General features: G+C 45.2%; 1 protein-coding gene across 3 annotated transcripts; it reads right to left on the reverse strand.

Moving 5' to 3' along the window:
* Positions 1–2,366: 2,366 nt before the first annotated feature.
* Positions 2,367–19,271, reverse strand: cep131 (centrosomal protein 131). 3 transcript variants are annotated; one of them, XM_044336777.1, is made up of 30 exons: positions 19,109–19,271; positions 16,773–16,969; positions 16,577–16,671; positions 14,490–14,601; positions 14,183–14,310; positions 13,691–13,795; positions 13,209–13,388; positions 12,994–13,111; positions 12,780–12,899; positions 12,101–12,293; positions 11,220–11,314; positions 11,014–11,124; positions 10,673–10,859; positions 10,485–10,582; positions 10,176–10,355; positions 9,881–10,072; positions 9,650–9,787; positions 9,418–9,543; positions 9,219–9,335; positions 8,950–8,979; positions 8,455–8,557; positions 7,074–7,275; positions 6,716–6,823; positions 5,710–5,827; positions 5,521–5,595; positions 5,020–5,162; positions 4,442–4,619; positions 4,087–4,283; positions 2,794–2,854; positions 2,367–2,699 (listed from the first exon to the last, which is right to left on the reverse strand). In XM_044336777.1, the coding sequence occupies exons 2-30, from the start codon at positions 16,956–16,958 to the stop codon at positions 2,628–2,630; spliced, it is 3,768 nt and encodes a 1,255-aa protein (XP_044192712.1). In that variant the 5' UTR covers positions 16,959–16,969; positions 19,109–19,271; the 3' UTR covers positions 2,367–2,627. The 3 variants fall into 3 exon arrangements, with proteins under 3 accessions (XP_044192712.1, XP_044192713.1, XP_044192714.1); XM_044336778.1 differs by lacking the exon at positions 8,950–8,979; XM_044336779.1 differs by lacking the exons at positions 10,673–10,859; positions 11,014–11,124; positions 11,220–11,314.
* Positions 19,272–19,787: the final 516 nt, after the last annotated feature.

The raw sequence follows: 19,787 nt of genomic DNA on the forward strand, positions 1-19,787 counted from the left end.
TACATGTTCGGGGGAAAAAAAAAAAAAAAGGGGGGGGGGGTTATACATGTAGAGATGGAACAAAAAAAATAAAACAAAACAATAATTGATGACAACTGGGACTGTTTGTGTTCAAATTACAAATGAAAAATGAAAAAAGAGGGAACGTGTGCGAGAGCGTATCTGACACCACGAGGGTCATCCCCGGTCAAAATGGGAAGAATGGTGGCACACACACACATACATACACACACACACACACACACACACACACACACACACACACACACACACACACACACACACACACACACATACGCACACACAAAGGCAAGGCTCATTGGCACTTGTAGGACGGGCATGCGCGAGGAATGCCAACTCACATCCCTAACCCCTCTCTCCGGTTGGGAGGCCGGCAGCAGCCCCCCGTCTGCTGTGCCAACACCAGCAGAGCAGCACAAGGCTGCGAGCGAAACCGTGGCGCTCCGAGGGCCTTCAGACCTCCGAACCTCAGTCGTCGTGACTCACGCTGAATCTCAAGTCAGTGACCGTAAAACTCCCGGAGTGACATGTGACACATACGTGACCGCTTCTGTCTTGCTGGAAAAAAAAGGGACTACAAACCGGGGTTGTGTTCTGTTTTTGTTCTATAAAAAAAAAAGGAGGTTGAGAGTGAATTTTTAACATTTGGTTTAATGGATAACATGTGACAGTCATGATTTAACTCCACTACAGTAAACCCTACCCTACCACTACATTACACTTCATATGAACCCTTTACATTGTGGCTCGGACATCTTCCATGTCAGAAAAACCTGACATACTGTATTTAGACCATTTCAAAATGGCATAGTTATAAAGCCTCAGCGTGGCGGTTATCAGCTCTGCCGAGGGACAGTTTAGTGTTCTTGCAAAAAGGAATGAAAAACATTTTAATGTGTCGACTAGCTCTGTGAAAATTACTTCAAATCCTTGACCGTTCTGTGGACCAGTAACACGACGTTACGAGTGCTGGATCGGGAAATAAATAAAGAAAAAAAAGGAGAAACAGAATAAATACTTTCTCGTATGAGGTCTAATTTTGAGGTGTGAGAAACTTTTTTCACATCAGTCTGGTCTTTCACATCACATGTTGCACCTAAAATAACAGGCTTTTACTTCCTGGTTTAGAGTTTCTCTCTTGTTTCAGCTCCTCCACCCCTCTCGCTAAGTCAAGCTACGGAGCGTTCGAACTGAAATCTTATCCACAAAGACTTTCTGTGTGTGTGTGTGAGAGAGAGGGGCTTCCAGATATCTTCATTCGTTAAGGGTTAACAAATTAGAAAAGATTGAAGGAAAAAAAAAAAAAAAACAGTAAGTGCTGGGAGGTTATGGCTCCCGGCCCTTTGGCTCGAGGCCCTTTTCCCTGTTGAGTTTGATGCATTTTTGTCACAGTGCAGCCTCTGAATCAGGCCTGGCAAAAAAAAACCTATATGGCTTTTAACATACTTCTGGTCACATGAGGCGGTCTGCCTTGTGCCCCCTCGAACCCTCCAACCTACCACCACGCTCTGTCCCAGCTCTGCTTTCCTAATCCTATAAACATTTTCTATGCGCATTCCTCCTTCCTTCCTTCCACCCCCCCCCCTCCACCCCCCCCCCCCCCCCCCCCACCCCCCCCACCTCCTTCTTAATTCCTTCTTACTACTTTCAAAGTCACTCTACAATCATCTGTCTTTTACCTCCCGTTTTTCTTCACCTACACGTCCTATCGCTCCTCCTGACGACATCCTACCTTCACTCTAGCTTTAGTCTCTAACCTGTGTTAGTGTGTTACTTCTAACCTCTTTGTTAGATGCAGATTTTGGTTTAAGACACGCACAACAAACTGTTCAGAGCTGCGGACTTGAGGGGGGGGGGGGGCACTGGGACAAAACACATGACTCAACATAGAAAAAAGAAGAGGGGGTACTGGGAGCTGGTAGAACCGGAGCTCAATGTGTAGCTCTGATGCTGAGTGAGTCCTTGGGTGTAAGTGGTCCTCCAGTACTCCCCCACCTCACCCCCCTCCCCCTCCCACTTTACACCAGCGCAGGCCTGGGCTGGTTTCAGAAACATCTGGAACTGTTCTCCGTGGCAGCTCTGTGGGGAACATGGAGGCATTCCTGCTCCCACAGACTGCGGAGCAAGAGGGAGGAAGGAAGAAAGGGGGGCGGGAGGTGGGGTGGGGGGGGGTACAGTCACAAACAAAAAGCTGCAGCAGTCTTCCTTTAGAAAGGGAAGAATGGGAAGTCTTTTGATCCTGTGCCACCTGGTCTATAGCATTTAAATTAGGGAAGTTCCAACACAACACACTCCTTTAGACCCTGGTGGGGGTGTTTTTTTTTTTTGGGGGGGGGGGGGGGGGGGGGGGGGGGGGTTGTGGTGGTGGCTACACAGTTCATTTCCCCATTTTTTGTGTTTTTCAAGTGAGGTAGGACAAGGTTCAGTCACTTGTTCAACCCTCTGAAGTTCCACAGGTTCAGTCTTGCTGGCAGGAACGACATCCAAAAGGAGGAACAAAACTCAGGTTGGGGGGGTGGGGGGGGGGGGCTTGAGCGACACAACCGATGGAGCTCAAAGCAGAGGGAAGCCAGGGGGGTCCGGTGGGGGGGGTGGGGTCGGAGGGGTCACTTCTCCAGCAGCTGCTTCCTCTGCTGCTCCCACAGCGCCTCCAGGTGATCCGCCCTCTTCAGAGCAGCCTATCAGAGGGAGAGGACGGTGTTTATTCTGTACATGCTGTCAATCATCTCTCTCTCTCACTGGCTGTTATGCTTCGACAGAACGACCTCTCACCTCGTGCTGCTTCCGGAGATTACTGACAGTTTCTTCCTTTTTCAAGATGGCCGACTTCACTCTAGAAATTAACACACACACACACACAAAAAAAGAAAAAAAGGATGTTAATAACCAGAGATGCTGTGAGTCTTAAATCTGTCTGGAAATAATCAGTCTAATGAATTGATTCTGGCTTTGCTTTTTATGATTATGGCTGTTGTTTATAATAGCTGCTTGTTCATCTCCCACACGTCTGACGCAAGTGATACACTTCTATTTTTACCAATACAGTTGTCTGTACAGGTCACATAACACCTTTTAGCTTTCTGTATGTAAAACGACCGATGTGCTGCTTTCCATACGTAGCCGATGTGTAGAAGATGCTCTAGAGCGACAAAAAAACCAAACAAACAAACATAAATGTATAAACTGACTTCACTTCAACTCAAGCCTCTTTTTTTTCTCCTTGACATTAGAAATAGTGGAGTATTTGTACTCCCCCCCTTGTCCACGTACTTCACCTTGGGAACGCTGACTGAGCAAATCCCTGCAGCCAGGTTCCAACATCTGGTGGAAAAGAGCGGAGGCTGTTATAGCAGCAGATTAATGCTGATTTTACTGGAATGACATGTTCAGCTGCCCACATGCTTTTAAGCCATGTAGTATTGGTACCACAGAGCCCGCTGAAGTTAAAGCCTCCTTCTTTTTTCAGACACAATGAATCCTATGTTGACATTAATCAGGTTGTCGTCTCCTTCCCCTTCGTTCTACTCGTATTTCTCTTCTTTTAGACGCTGGCAGACTCCCAGTCCGGCGGTAAAGTTTCCACCTTTTTATTAAATTTTGAACCGCGGGTTTGAATTGTGTGCCAACATTCTTTGTTACACCTTGATGAGGATGGATTCGTAAGGAGCCAGTGAATGTTTGGAGACCGGCCGACTTAAATCCTGGAAAAGACTTTATTCAGACACACAGATGGCTTTTGTTTGGTGATTTACAAATAGGTTTAGCTTTGTAACTTCCACACATGTCAACCTGTCGCCTCAGTTCATCAGAATTTACGGTGCTGGACTAGGCTGCTCACTCTCCTCGGGTTTATTTGCACCTGTCACTTAAATCATTAGTGCAGGGATAAGTGCACCATATCTACCCGTTACGTTTGAAAATCTCTGCACCGGTCTCTACTAAAGCACCGAGGTTTCACTCAATCTTTCATGTCAGAGTGCTTCCAAACTCAGAAACAGAACAGAGCTGGTTTTAAAAGCCACAGTGTTATTCAGATCTACGTCACTCTGTAGCTTTCCACCTCACCGTTGGTGGACTTCAGCCAGCTCCTCCTCCTTCTCCCTGGTCACCCTCTCCACCTCCAGCCGTAACCTCGCTCGGACTTCCGACACCTCCGCTTTCATCCTTCGGTTCTCCTCCTCCGTCATCACCAGCCGGTCCGCGAACTCCTGCCTGATCACCTCCGCCAGGCTGCGGCGCTCGTCCGCCAGCTTGTCCCTGGTCTGAGGAGACGAGTCGGACAGATTGAGATGGAATTCTGTCTAAGATGTGTTTTTGTCTCGTACTTCCCGACTCATAGAAGATAACTTGAGATAACTTGACTTGGTGGTAAAAAAATCACATTTCAAGTCTTCAGACAGAAAAAGGATTCGCTCCTTACTTGCGTGACGTCTTCGACCTCTTGTTCTCTCTGTCTGAGGAGACCCTGGAGTCTGATCAGCTCGCCCTCCATCTCCATCTGCTGCTTCCTCAAGTCTTGTTGCTTCTCCACCGCCGTCCTCTCCGAGTGCTCCAGCTCCCTCAGCTCAGCCTCGTACTTCTCCCTCACTCGCTTCACCCTGAGAACGGACAGCGTTACAGGTTGGTGTTGATGCTAACTTGCGCAACACGTGGTTAAAAACACAGAGTAAATACTGTCCGACCGAGATTTGCAAAGGAAAAAGATTCGAAATTCTTTTCAGGTGCCAGACAGACATAGAAACGTCTGCAACACTGAGGAGCTTCCCTCAAATAGTTTAAATTACAGGATGCACCAGAGCTCCATTAAAGTGAACGGCTGCATTTATATAGCACTTTATTCACACACACTCAAACAAAGGGTGCCGGCACAACCACTGGGACAATTCGGGGTTCAGTATCAAGTGTGTGCCAGATTCTTTCCATTATATATGTTAAAGGGCAAGAACGCAAGAACCGGGGACAACTGTGCCGTCACTCGACACACACACACACACACACCTGTTGTCAGCTGCCCTCTCACACTCCTCTTTGTCCTTGCTGGTCTCCTCCTCCAGCGTCCAGATAGCGAGCTCGATCTCTTTGTCGCGTTCTCGTCGCAGGTCTTCTTTGAGTTCTCGCTCGCGGCTCAGCAGCCACGCCTCCTGCACACACACACGAACACCATGTTCAGATACATATATATCGCGTTACTTCCTCCTCGCTGATTCATTTCTGCCTGGATCACTGACGGTCTAACCCATTAAATTTAAGTAGAGTTGGAGAGAAATCTCGTTCTGCTGCATCCCAGAGAGATGGAAACATGCCACCTGCCTACATTACAGCGTGCACTCACTTCTTGTATTTTAAAACAGCTGCACTGGGAACATTAGAAATGTCCCACAGGCACAATACTCAATATTTATTGAGAATTCAGTGGTTTGTTAGAGTTCACTGTGAACAAAGGAAGGGTTGAGAGCAGATTCAGCGTAAAAAACTATTAATGACAGCATGTCAACAAACCTCTTTTTTCTTGTAGTTTTCCTCCCAGGTTTGCTTTTCGATGTCCAAACGTTCTTGTAAAGACTTCATCTCCACCTAGTGGGACAAACAACACTCAGTTAACTCGCTGCAGAGGTACAGATATTAGATACTAGTAAGAGACAGCTTCTGTTGAAGTCTGAAGTGAAAGATACTGATGGAACTCATCACCTGGTGTCTCCTCTCCTGCTCCTCTCTGGTCTTATCCAGCTCCTCTCTGAGCGCTCGTCCGGCCAGAGAGCTGTTCTCCTCCAGCTGCCGCCGCAGATCCTCCAGCTCAGTGCGCTGCCTGCAACGGAAATGCAACCAGAGCTTTGACTGGAAGGATCACAAAAAAAAAAATAACAGCTTATAAGGGCATCTGTAAAAACTACAGTTGATCTTTAGAGATTACTGGACACCCAGGATTTCAGGACACCGAAGCTGCAGTTGCGACGATAATATTTAAGGCGTGAGATAAACATTTCTCTGTTTACTGTTCTCTGTACTCTTCAAGCAGGAGGAGCTAGAGGTCATCATCATCATCACTGTTGTTGAGGTTTAGCCATGCATGTAAAATAAATTGTATGCATCCAAATACATACATAACAATTGCATCATCATAGCATTTCATCATCTTAATGTTCACACTGTTACAAGCTGTTATTTTTTTTTTTACTTTTAATGGCATTTAACTGTTTATTTTGGTCTTCTATCTTCTACTTGTTTAACAGATGAGTAGCTCTAATCTATAAAGGTCTACATGTGTTTTTTTTTTTATTCCCTGCAGGACTGAACTGGAGACAGATTTTCCGGCACAGACACACTACAAATGTGACTGACCTGAATATCTGCAGAAGAAGAACAGACCTGTTCCTCTACTCTGTAACACATTTCTTCCTGGACGCTGCTCCGGTACACGGAGTCTTCAAATTTGCCCCGGGGCACTTCGACAGTGTGCCAGCATTACCTAACTAGACTGGAACCCAGTATAGCGCACTGGGCTGACCACCCAGGGGATTTTCCTGATTTTTCCACTGACTCAGCGTCTTCTTCTGTGGAACTAAAGCGAACGACTAACTGCTGGAACATTTTGCTCTACGGTAGCACCCCCGTTGATGTCTCTGGTGAATGTCTTCAGATTTTGACTACACAGAGAGAGACAGACAGACAGACAGACGTGACCTTTGACCTTTACCTCGCAGCCAGCTGGGCCAGCCTCTCTTTCTCATCAGCCACCTCCTTGTAGAGACGCCTCCTCTGCTGCTGCAGCGACAGCTCCTCCTCCTGAAGCTGCTTCTCATATCTGACACACACACACACACACACACACACACATGATTTAACATAAACTATGTAGTACTCATCAACTCTGTGGGTGCATTTCTGCAGATGGAACGAGGTCATTTCTCTCGTAGCATGAATGAAGGTAACATTTAAATCTCTTGCTTTGCAGTACAGGAATGATTTCAGCAGCAGCATCTCTAATATCTACTCTGTATTTATTACAGCGTTCCTATAGAAAGGTCTACAGTCTGATGATGTAACATGCCTACCTCTGTTTGGCTAGCTCCCTCTCTCTCTGACTCTGCTCCTCCTTCTCCCTCTCCAGCTGTTGTCGGAGCTCCTCGCACTGGCGGACGTAGCGTTGGGCCGCCCGGTCGTCCGCCTGCAGCAGCTCGGCCTCGTGGAGCGTCCGCAGCTTCTTCAGCTCCTGCTTGTGCTTCGAGATGAGTTTCTGGATCTCCGGTTCCAGACCTGAGGGAGGGAGGAACGAGAGGTTTGTGTACCGTGGATGAAAAAAAGGGATGCTTTAAATACTCGTTCTCATTACTGTGACTGAACAGAAGTAAAGAAATACAAACGATTCTCGGTTCTCTCATCAGAACTGTCTGTGACTTTTTATGGAATCAGATCATCACAGGCAGGAAATAATGGAAAAAAAACAGTAAGTTTCTGGAAACTGAACTGTAGCTCTTTGTTCATGTTGCCCTTAATAAGCCAGAAAATGCGAGAAAAAAAAAAAAAAAAGAAAGAAGCCAAAGCTGTGTCAGCTGTTTTAGATTCAATGAACCAACTGAACACCAACAACTCTCTGATATCTGTGTCCTCTGAGGGAAATGTTAGAAAACTCTAAAGTCTTCTACATGTTTGATAAAAACGCCTGATGGAGACAATTATGTAAAAATCATGATTGGATCAGTCACGTTTTTAACTTATCAAGGTGAAGATCCTCTGAAGCATTTTGTTTCTATTGTGCATCTTCAGTTGCATTAATAGCTTGTATATCTTGAATAAAAGTGTACTACAGAGCAGAAGAGTCACCCCTAAGCAGACCTGCCAACCCTGGACCAATTCTTTGAGTACCGCCTCTGTGACCTGGACGTGTCAGATGCAAATCACTGCTGTTCACACAAAGAATTATTGTACATAATTATTGTACATAATTTGCAAACAGACGCATAACGTGTGCACATCATTTGCACACATGCAGCAGTCAAACAGACAAAAAGGTTAAGGGATGCACTGATATGAAAATTCTTGATACCGATAACAGATTGTTTACAAAAACATGTGCAGATGCTGACCTGCCACTGCTGCTGCATTTATATAGTTTATATTGTTTACAGCCTCCACAATAATCAAACCTTAAGCCAATTTGATTTTTTGAAAATTTTTTTCAACTGATTGGTCTTCTTCTTCTTCTTCTATTGCTTTTCGGCAGGCTACACGCCGCTGCCTCTTGCTGTTAGACTTGAGTACTGCACCTGCACGATTGAACCGTGGATTTATGAATTGAGCTCACAGGCGTCATCGGCTTTTTTTGCGTAGTTTAGAGTGACGAATCGTACCAGCGTACTCTGATGTGAAAACGTGTACAGGTTGAGCAACGTGGAGTTACACATCCTTGACATGATCTTGACAGAGCTTCAGTACCTTTGACAGTGATCTCTTTGATCTTCTTGGTTTTCTCGTCAATCCATTTCTCCCGGCGGATTTTCTCCGTGGCGCTCATTAGCTCTTTTAACTTCTTGATCTCCTGCGGAGGGAGGGGGTAAGATAGTAAATTATGGTGGTGGGACGGTGTCACATGGAGGTCCTGAGCTCACTTTTTTTTACACTGTGACAAATTGAAGGTGTGAGTATGTTACAAGATTAAATAGTTAATTGAGAAACACAACAAAAGTTATAAGGAAGAGGAGAGTTGAAACAAAGTCTGGGCATGACAACTGACCTAATAACATAAAGCTTCATATCTAAAACTATAAATGAGATGATTTGAAACTGAAATGAAAAGACTCACATGCAGACAGACTGCCCAAGAGAAGTTGTGCAGGACAAACAAACCAAAGGGGAAAAAAAATGGAAATGGTAGAATGAGAGAGATGATCGTGCCGAGGATGAAACCAGTTAGAGGAAAATAAAAGTTACCTCACACAAGGGACCCAGAATTTGCCACACCTACAGCCAGGAAAAAAAAAAAAAAAACAGACATACAGACCAAGGACAGAGGAAGACAGTGAGGAAGGAGAAGAAGAGAGAAAAAGACAGTTAAACAAAAGCAGCACCGCAAGAAAGCGAGATACACGAGATGATCACACGAGATGCAAAGCGGAAGCAGAGAAGAAAAATCTTGACGGGACGTTAAACATTAAATTTACGCTGAGAATCAAGTTTCTCTTCTCGTGGGGATTTCTCACCATTTCGTGTTGCTCCTGCATTTCTGCAATCTTCTTGGTGTACTTCTGGTCCACCTGCTTCAGTTCTCCCACCACTCCTTCACAGCGCTCACTCAGAGCCTTTTTATCATTGATCAACTGAAGAAAGAGAGAAGGTTTTAGACCACAGGGGACATAAAGTTTTAAGTAGCAGCTGGGTTTAGACTGTGTGTATCTCTACCTGATCAATGAATGCTAAGTGTCTCTGAATGGTGGCTTCATATTGTTCCTTCTGGAGCTGGAAGTTTCTGTTCAGCTCCTTCTCGGTCTCCTTCACATGCCTGACCGTCAGCTCCCTCTGCTGGGCCTGACGGAGGAGGACAAAAAAAAGATAAACACACCTGAGCTTTAGGTAGCTGATAGGACCGTAGACGTCATTCTACATTCTCCGATATGTGTGTGCCTCTCCTCACCAGAGCGGTCTGCAGCATGTTGACGGTGCGTTTCTTCTCCTCCAGCTCCAGTTTGATTCTCATCATGGAGCCGGTGACTTCGGCGGCGGTGGCCGACGCCTGCTCGATGCCGCCCAGCTCCTCCTCTGACAACACAGCCTGAGGACACAAAGAGATCCGGTCAGCACACGTCACCTTTTTTCATACGGGATATTTTGCTGAATGAGAGCTCTGAGCGCTCCGGACTCTGACCTCTCTGTGTGATCCTGAGGTGACTGAGCGCGGTCTCTCCTGTTCGGACTTCTCCATCTCGTCCAGGAAGCTCATGATGCTCTGCAGCTTGGCTTCAGAGAGCAGGGCGCCCCCGTCTGGCAGAGCGGGGTGGTGGATCAGCTGGCCGTGACGCTCCAGGTTGTCGGTGGTCAGAGAGTTGGAGTCCCCGTCCTTTAAAGAGACACGGAGGGAATGCAGATTACAGTCATGGCTGGATAAAGACACCAGAAAGAGATAATAATAAGCATGCTATGTTGAAGCAAAGAGCCCTGACCTCATCAATCCATGCATATTTTTCTTTGCGGTAGCACTTAGGCTCCGACAGCCTCTCTGGCTCCTCCTCTAACAGCTTCAGGGTGTCCAGCAGCTCGTTCAGGGTGGTTTTGGACTGAGTCCTGCTGGACAAAGCTCCCTGCCGATGGTCCTCCACACTCACCGACCTCTGAAGAATCTCCTGGAGGACAGAGATAACAAACATGCTTATAATGTGACCAGACACAAGAGCTGCTATACACATGAAAGATAAAATACCCATCGGTAACTGTGATCATTGAAGTGCAACTGGAAGTGTTGTATCATGTACCTGTGAACACTGGGAACCTCTGCGATTGGACAAAGCTGGAGAAATGGCTCTGAAGCTGGAGAGATCTCCTAAATCAGCCACAATATTCAGATTGGAGTCTGTGGAAACACAAAACCAGTACAGTTATTACTTCTCTAATATACCATATGAAGATGTTTTTGGTGCTGCACAGTATTAATGCTACAGACCTGTGTTCTTAGCTTTGACATCTGTTGGAGACATCGGGCTGTTGTTGCTCGGTGAGGCTGGACTTCTGTTAGTAGGGGAAATCCTGGGCGGCTTCTTGCGCCCTGCAGCGCCAGTCTGCCTCATGTTTTCCACCTCAGCTGCACGCTGCACCTCTGCAACCCGCTGGGCTCTTTTCTGCTGCAGCTCCTGTAACAAACCACCAGAGGGAGACATCAGACAGTGAATAATTATGAACCATCACGTCTCAAATATATCTCCAGTGTGATGTGGTTAGATTATTATCCCAGACACATTGCTGGAGTAGGGTTTACTGTGAAATAAGTACATCAGATGTGTTCACCTGGGTGGTGGCGAGTCGGGACAGACGAGCTTTCTCTTTTCGTATCGATTTCCTGTCGCTTTCCTGATGTTGCTCCAGGCAAAAGTCGTCCTCTGCTCTGTCGTTCGCCTCCTACGAGGGGAAAAAACGGAGAGGGTTTGTAAAACGGCAGGAGAAGTGGAGGTGGAGAATGAGATGAGCTGTATCGACAGTGAGGTAGAGTTTACCTGGGAACACTGAGAGCCTCTGTGATTGGACAAAGCTGGGGAAACGGCTCTGAAGCCGAATTCACCCAAGTCAGCCACAATATTCAGATTGGAGTCTGTAGAAACACAGAACCGCACAATTATTACAGGGTCTTAATACATTATCCAGGACAGAAATAACTGTGGATGTAAACACATATTTAGTGTCAGTATGTTCTGCATTATTTTGGCGCCTGATAACCCTTCAAATTTATGGGTGTTTTACTCAAACTGGACTTCCTTGATCCTATTTCATGTCTCAGTGGTACCTGAAGCAACATGCCCCCAGGTAGGGCTGTTGGTTTGAACGCCCGCTAACACTGAGCAATGTGAGTAAGTTTAGTTACAATATACAATATTTATTGTTCCCAACGGCTTCGACTGTCACAGAGAGAGAGCGGGATCGTTTCACTACGGAGATAACAAAGCATATTTAAATGATAGCGTTGCACTTGGTCAGTGTCTCTCATTTGTCATTCTGACGGCAGCAACACTCCAACAAGGGTAACCAGGGTAACCAGGCTACTTCGGCTAAGCCAGCTAGCATACATCCTTGAGCATGCTAGGCATGCTACAGCTAAGTGGTGCGCTGCCAAAACTTTCTGGGTGGAACTCGCACTCTAAAATTATCGTTCTGCACGTTGGAGTATTTAGATTATTAAACTATTTTCACAGTAATTGTTGTCATATGACTGCATGCACCAAACCGTAACAGTGTGGGACGAATACACACACCGTTACACCCCTACTTTCCATAACTTCTTAATAGTCCAGATATGAAAAGGGCCCATCTGATCTTATAACATGTGCATAGCATGATTGCAAATGAATGATGATGTATCTGAAGTTAAAAGAAAGCAGACCTGTGTTCTTAGCTTTGACGTCTGTTGGAGACATCGGGCTGTTGTTGCTCGGTGAGGCTGGACTTCTGTTGGTGGGAGAAATCTTGGGCGGCTTTTTGCGCCCTGCAGCGCCAGTCTGCCTCATGTTTTCCACCTCTACCTCAGCTGCAAGCTGCACCTCTGCAACCCGCTGGGCTCTTTTCTGCTGCAGCTCCTGTAACACACCACCAGAGGGAGACATCAGGCAATTAAGAGTTGTGGACAATCATAAACCAGTGAAAGCATCCATAAAGAAGCCAAATTCAAATGTTTAAATTGTCATTTTACTGCTACGTGTCAGTCATAAACTTAAACTTAGCTCAAAGTGAATGATCTAATAATGTAGATTCATTTACGCATGTCGGCCACTTTGTCATAATTAACCGCTTAACTTTATTTAGGTAACAACATGGTCGTTTCTTTGATCCAATCCTCAGGACCCTCTACCCTCTAGCTGTAAGGATCTAAGTGTGTAAAAGAGATTTTAAATCTATCTAATAATTTTGTTGGGTCATGTGTTGGGATCGTTACAGCCTTGTGAGGACACTAGAGCGACTGCAGACTTTAAGTCTTGCTGGAGTTGTCAGCTGTTTAACCAACAGCTTGACTACATCAGCAGAGCAACTAAAATCATTGCTTTCACTGGTAACGAGGTGGGCACCTGTATGGCGGCAAGGCGAGCCAAACGGGCTTTCTCTTCACGAATCCGTTTCCTGTCATCGTCCTTCCTCTGCTGCTGCTGCTCCAGGCGACTGTCCTCCCCTGTTCTCTCCTCCCACTCCTACAAAAGGGGGAAGACAAAGAAAGTGAGAGAAGAGAGAAAGAGAGAGAGAGAAAACTTCCATTCTGCATGGAAAGACAGGAACAGATTATACCTTTCTTTTACTGGCGAGGATACGTTTGAGCGTTGTCTGGTTGGCGTGTTGTCTCTTGGCGTGGTGTCTGTACCAGCGCTGGATAGTGACCGCTGCCTGGTTCACCTGCTGAATAAACCTTCAAATACACAAGACAGGTTCACTAATGGGTCACAGAACTACCGATTGCATGCAGTGATAAGATTAACATCAATAGCACAGTCAACAACACAGACCTCTCAGCCTCCTCCTCGGTGACCTCTCTCTTCCGTGGCAGGACGGGGCTGCCGCGCTGGGCCGACACTGGACTCTTGTTGTTGGAGGCGGAAGAAGACGATGAGAAGTTCTTCTGGGATTTTGTGACGGAGCCGTTCTCCAGTGATACCTCGTCGTTTGCTGTGGCCTTCAGGATGTTACTGAAAGAAAAATATGATTTAAAATTCCAATACTGTGAAACAACTTGAGATAATGATAGTCTGACCATCTTCATGCCAAGAAATTCAGTGAAAATCCAAGTATTCAGCGTGTCCTTTAGACAATAAAAACACACAAATGATAACCAGGATAATAATTATATAAACATACTTGTGTAATTGTATAAAAGTTTAAAATCATTATGTTGTTGGCAGCTTTTACTTAAAGGCAAATTATGGTTCAGCCCTATTAAAAACCAGTGAAACCATGTCTGAGCAGCGATTATGTTGATATGAGGACGTACTTAAAAGACGGCTTCTGGTTGGAGCTCTTAGGCGTGAGTGGCTTCTCAGAGTAGTTGTTGTGTAAGATGGTTGTGACAGAGTTTCCCACGGCTCCCTTGTTGCTCCTGGGGAAAAAAAAGCAAAAAAGCACACTGAGTCTTTCCAGCAAACAGTTCTGCCTCACAAACAAGCCAAAACTCATGTTTTGGCACCTGTTTGATGTACCAAGACTGCCACCGCCACCCTTTCTTACTTCACCCCCCTCAAGGCATTACAGTAACTGATACGTGCTTTAACACACATTCTCCAAACTAAACCCACACAGATTTTTGACAATATTTATGGAAGAAAGAGTCTCAGTGTGTGTGGGTGGAATTCCTGAAGGCAGTATCAGATCAACAGGTATGAAACAAGAGAAGCAGGTCGAGATCCAGAATGCAGCAGTGCAGGTAGTCACCCGGCTGGTGATTACCTGGACTATTGTTAGTGGATGTATGAGAGGCGCTGCCCACCTGTTGTTGGCAGTGAAAGTGGCAGCCAGAGCGATGCCAGGCTCTTTTTTCTTCAGGCTGGTGGGCGAGTCCATGCTGCCGGTGCTGCGGGCGCTCGAATGCGAGGGGAAAGCTCTGGGCTGATCGTCCTTAAACAAGGCAGACAGACATTTAGTGATAATAATGACTGTAATAGTTTATTTTAGGAGCACTTTTCGAGTAAGAGAGTACAAAGTAAAGAAGCTTAAAGACTAAGTTAAATGTGACACCCTGAACACTGATGTCCTTTTCATTTTTGGACAGAAGAAAAGGCTTTTGGTAAACTTACCAGGATGTTCCACGTAGTTCTGTCCGGTGAGGCCTTGCTGAGGCTGGCGAGTTTCTTACGTCCATCGGAGCTGCTGTCAAACAGGGCCAAGTAGTCCTCGCTCTGGTCCTGACTGGGAAACACACACAAACCAGCCAGCCAAAAATTAATCCCATTCTTTTATGTAGCACAATAAAGTACTAAACTTTTAGCCAAACCAAATAATGACTGGTGCCAACAGAAAACTATCTCCATGGGTTTAAACCACTGAAAGAAGGTGAGATTTTATTATATGTTTTTTGTAATTTGGGTGACCTGACTCTGACTGATGGGGCACATTCTGGGCTCAATTTTTACGCAATAAGAGCTTAGCAGTGCACAACACATGATTAAACAACTCAACACAGAGCAGGGACCTCGAGTCATGGCTTTTAGTGGCAGCTTTTGTGATTAAATGTTGTAATGACAGCTGCAGAAATGGGTCTCATCCCCTTCTCTTCTTCCCCCCCCCCTCCCCCTCTCCCACCACCACCCCCGAGCTCTGGAATTCAGTATGTGAGCAGCTGACCAGTCTGCTAGGGGGGGAACTCCATTATGGATTCCATGTAAATACACGCATGCATATGTTGATCCCGACGGCCCGTCATTCATCCTTCAAATAGCCTCACACACCAGCGCCTCCGTCGTGAGGCACAGATGTAGGGTGACCTCCGTGTCTGGCCCGGGCCTCCGCTCTGGTATCTGTGCTGCAGCCTGTCTGTGCTGCGCAGGGTGTTGCTGTCTGGGTAAGTATATAAATGAGCGTGTGTGTGTGTGTGTGTGTCTTCGGGATGGGGAGGAGGGGGGGTGGCGGGGGGTGGTGGTGAAGCCAGCTGGCCCAATGAAAAGCAATCTGACAACACTATTCAGGCAGCGCATTCCTCTACTTTTTGCTTTAGAGGAGAGTGATGCATGGTGAGGAGGAAGGAGCAGAGAGGGAGAGGGGTGGTGAGTGACCCAATGACTGCCCTGAAACACTGTGTGTGTGCGGGAGTGGGGGGGGGGGGGGTATTTAGAAAGTCTTTAAATTTAAAGCCCCTCTTTTCTGCATCCTCAGAGTGAAGCAGTGAAGGGGAGGGGGTGGTGGCGGCAGCTGCCGGACAATAGAAGCAGAGCGTACACACACACACACACACTTCTCCTTTCACTGGCTCCTGGTGGAGAAGGGGGGGGGGGTAACCTGACCCTGAGGTCCCAGCCCTCCCCCCTCTAACCTGGGACAAAGCATGTCCCTGCACCCCGCGACCCTAACGACAGCCGCCCGGCCTCCCTCCGCTCTTTATCATGCAGTAGTTGGCGCGCCACAATTCCCATTGTCCGAGCCGCTGAAGCTCCGGGGCTGCCAGCTGTTGCTCGCTGAACGGAGGCGCTCTGGTTTAAAGAGCCGGCTGAGGCACAGAGATCGTTCCCGGTAACACAAAACGCTGCTTCAAGACTGTCAAAAACACACACATTCTTTTCTATCATCTCCAAAAACATGCCCTTCATACTTCAGCGGCATGTAAATTACTGTGAAGGACATTTGATAATTTAACTGAAAGCTTAAGAGCAAGTTTTGCCTAAAGCTTTACAGAGTACATGTATCAGCACATACTGTTCTGTATGCAGTTTACTGTGTCAATGTCAGCGATTAGGAATGAAGAAAATAGGTTTGAAGCACAGGAGATATCACAACTGAGAGCGATACTGTTTTAAAAGCACAGTAGACGCTTCAGATGGCTCTGAAATACTGCTGAGAGACACTTTGTTACAGTATAGATTGTGTAGAGCTGCAACAATTAGTTGATCGTAAGCAATTAATAGCCAACTATTTTGATAATCGATTAATTGTTTTGAGTCATTTTTTAAGAAAAAATGTCAAAATTCTCTGATTCCAGCTTCTCAAATATGAATATTTCCTGGTTTATTTAGTCTTCTATGATTGTAAACTACATATATTTGTGTTACAAACTGTTGGTCAGAACAAAATAAGACATTAGATGACGTCATCATGGGCTTTGGGAAGCAGTGATCGACAGTTTTCTTCCATTTTTGGAGCAGGTGTGTGATGTGATGTGTGTGTGTTTTACCTTAAGCTGATGTTGGCCTGCTGGTTAACCTGCGTGGTGCTGTTGGATCGCCTCAGGTTCTTAATGGAGCGGGAGCTACCGAAGCTAGCATCGCTCTGTGGAGAGAACAGGTTTGTTAAGGAGTTCGGTAACACTTGGTTATCATTCTAGACAACGGTCCTGATGTCTCGCCTGTAACAGCTCACGTATCACTCACCAGAGTGTTGCGTTTTCCTCTGCTTTCACCGGCCACAGAAACCGACACCGACCGAGAGAAGTATTTCCCAGGTGATGCGCTGCTGGGTCTTTTGGACATAGAGAGCTGGGATCCTGACAAGCTGAGGTCCAAGGCATCTCCTGAGACACCTGTCGGGATGGATGACGGGCTGCGTGTTGTATGCATCCTTTGAAAGCCTGGAATACAGTAAAAGAAGTTTAAAATCCCCCTCCGCTCAAAAATGTGTTTTGCTCATCGTTAGCTTCACTGTGCAGAATGACGCATGTGTGCAGACTTTGACACTAAAAGGCTGTTTTCATGCATTGGAGGGGGAAAGTTTCACAACTCACAAACAAATCACAACTCATTTGGAAACTAATCTCGGTCAAGTAGTCAACTTTGATAGTAAATGTGATGAGGAAACTCAGCCTCTAGAGCACAAACATCTTGTGTCCAGCAGTCAAACTTTCGAAATGAATGTATTTGCATATGCATAGATTTTGGATTTTTTTCAATGAGGGAGAACAATGACCATATTAGACACATATTATTATTCCAAGCAGACTGTTATTTACATATCATACAACATGTCTGGAGGGGATGTTTAAATATAAAAAGGCACAATAGTCCACACTTGCTACTTCCGTTGGGATTCAGCTGGTACAACCACAACAACACAGGAAGTAACTGCCACTTTCCCCCGACTGTTTTGTCTCCCAGGGCAACCGACAACAAAACCACTCACTAAACTGAAGTACACATGAGTAACTAACAGTACTTACAGTTGTTAGATGTGCTTTCACAACCAAATGTTTATTATATAAGCTGCGAACTAAGCCGGTTAATTGGTAATTATATGTAATATAATAACAAACACTTGAGCTCAGGGAAAACATCCATAGAGAAGTCAGAAATATTTATGTCTAACAGATCATTTCCATTTAGTCTACAGTAGTTGCTTCCTTCCTTTGGGATTGTGTTCATTTCTCCCACTTTTTTCTCCATTTGGCTTTCTTGTAGTCTCACAATGTGTGTCAGTTTTTCCATCAAATAGATTTCCTCGACTATCTGTGTCCACTGATCCAGAGTTGGCAGGTCAGCTGTACCCCCATTACCATGTTATAACAAGTCACTATTAATATTTCAACCAGATATTCATCCTTTCATTGTATAGGACCATTAGAGAAATTACAAAAATAAAGCAGAGAAATCTTGATAGGATTATTGTATCTTAATATTGTTTTCATGGCTGTCAGACTGTTTCCCACAATTCAAACGTGCTTTCAATGTAAGTGCCAAAATCTACAGTCATTCGGTGTAAAAACGCATTTAAAAGTCTGTGTGAAGCTTATATGAGTCTTCATCAGTCTGAGTTAGTCATATCAAGTGGATATCTGACACATTTACAGTCTTTTTAGCATCAAATTCCCTCTTTGTGTTTCCTCGGACAGTGTTTCCCTGTTGAGCTGCAGGTGGAAGTATAGTAACAAAAAGAGGAACTTTGGCACTAAAAAGACTGTAACGTTGAAAGATATCTACTTGATTTGACTCATCTGGACGCTGAAGCTTCATATTAGCTTCAGATAAACTTTTAAATATTTTTTTTTTTGCACAGAAGGAGGACTGTGGATTTTGTCCTCCATCACTTCCATTGTAAGTGCATTGTGAAGGGATCTTCTAATGGTCAGTATGAACAGGAGGAATGATTACAGCAAGAAAAACCTGTTTTAATGTTCATTTGGGCTCCTGACTGTTGTTTTAAGTTGAAAATCTTTTAAAGCAGCTCTCCTAAAAACACACGCTGGCTCCTCTTTCACTCCGGCAGGTGTAACAGTTATATTCGCTCTCTTAGTTATTGTCTTCATATCAGAAAAATAAGCTTGCGAAAAATGACGGCTATGATAAATATCTTTAAGTATGAAACAAATACACAGCTGTCGTAAGCTAGTGAACAACATAATAATACTTGGGAGCTAATTAGCTACTTACAGAGAGCTCACCCGGTAATAAAACCGTAACTAACGGTAAAAGTTGCGGTGTTGACTGGGACAGATTATTCCCAACTGATGCAAATCGGGATGTTTTGCAACGTAACGTCATTAGGATACGATCAAGCCTCTTTAAACTCATTTGTTACATATATATTGTCAGCAGTCACACGAAGCTAACGGTTATATATCCAGTCGTGATATAAACTGGCTCCAATGAGAAATAAAAACGGTTGTTTTTCAGGTGAAGTCCTGTCAAACGAAGCATTTCTAGCTAACGTCTTTAACCCATCATCCCCTCAAAAAAACGTTAGCCGCTGAGCAAATAAGTTAGCTTCAACTACTTACTTCAAAAGCTGGATGCCAACATCGTTGATAAACTCTTGTATGCTTTCACGGCTGTGTTTTAGTCCCCAAAACTGTCCTCCGATAGTCAGTAAAAGTGACTCAGTGGACAAATAATACTGGCATCCAAATAACGCGTAAGACCTTCACTGTGGCAACAACACAGAGGAAGCTCCGCCTCTCCGCGTATGTGATTGGAGGAGAGTTTAAAGGAGTCCCTCTATTCGTGCATCTGATTGGCTGAGCGGAGCTATCTGTCTACTGTGCAGAATCCAGGAGGTGTGCCTTAGAAACCACAGTTTGGTTGACTTTGCAGAGGGAGGCGTGATCGCAAAATGACATTTTTCCATTATTATCAGTGTTGGAAGATGAAAACTCTCCCCTTGTCAAGAACAATTATTCGTATGCTGGTCCCAGGAATATAAACATGATTTTTCCCAGGATACATGTTTCAAACATAAATCATTGTCTTTGTATAAATAAGCCTTCATATGTTGTCAAACTAAGTCCAGATATTGCAAAAAAGAGCCCAAGACTCTTCAACCCATTTATGTTGACATTTTAAGTGATTAAATTGCAGTTTCTCCATGTGGATAACCAAAAGAAGTTCATGCAACTAGTTTCTGAAGTGGAGTTGGTGTCTTCCAATCTTTGTTAATAAGTGTTTTTTTTTAGCTCCATG

The sequence above is a fragment of the Thunnus albacares genome, chromosome 20 (assembly GCF_914725855.1).
Source record: "Thunnus albacares chromosome 20, fThuAlb1.1, whole genome shotgun sequence".
Taxonomy (NCBI): Eukaryota; Metazoa; Chordata; class Actinopteri; order Scombriformes; family Scombridae; genus Thunnus; species Thunnus albacares.

Coding starts and splice junctions, on each gene's coding strand:
- cep131 (XM_044336777.1), bottom strand. CDS start 16,958: ATGCATACAACACGCAGCCCGTCATCCATCCCGACAGGTGTCTCAGGA. Junction 14,311..14,489: donor GAACTACGTGGAACATCCTG/GTAAGTTTACCA, acceptor GCCTTGTTTAAG/GACGATCAGCCCAGAGCTTT. Junction 13,112..13,208: donor ACCGAGGAGGAGGCTGAGAG/GTCTGTGTTGTT, acceptor GTGTATTTGAAG/GTTTATTCAGCAGGTGAACC.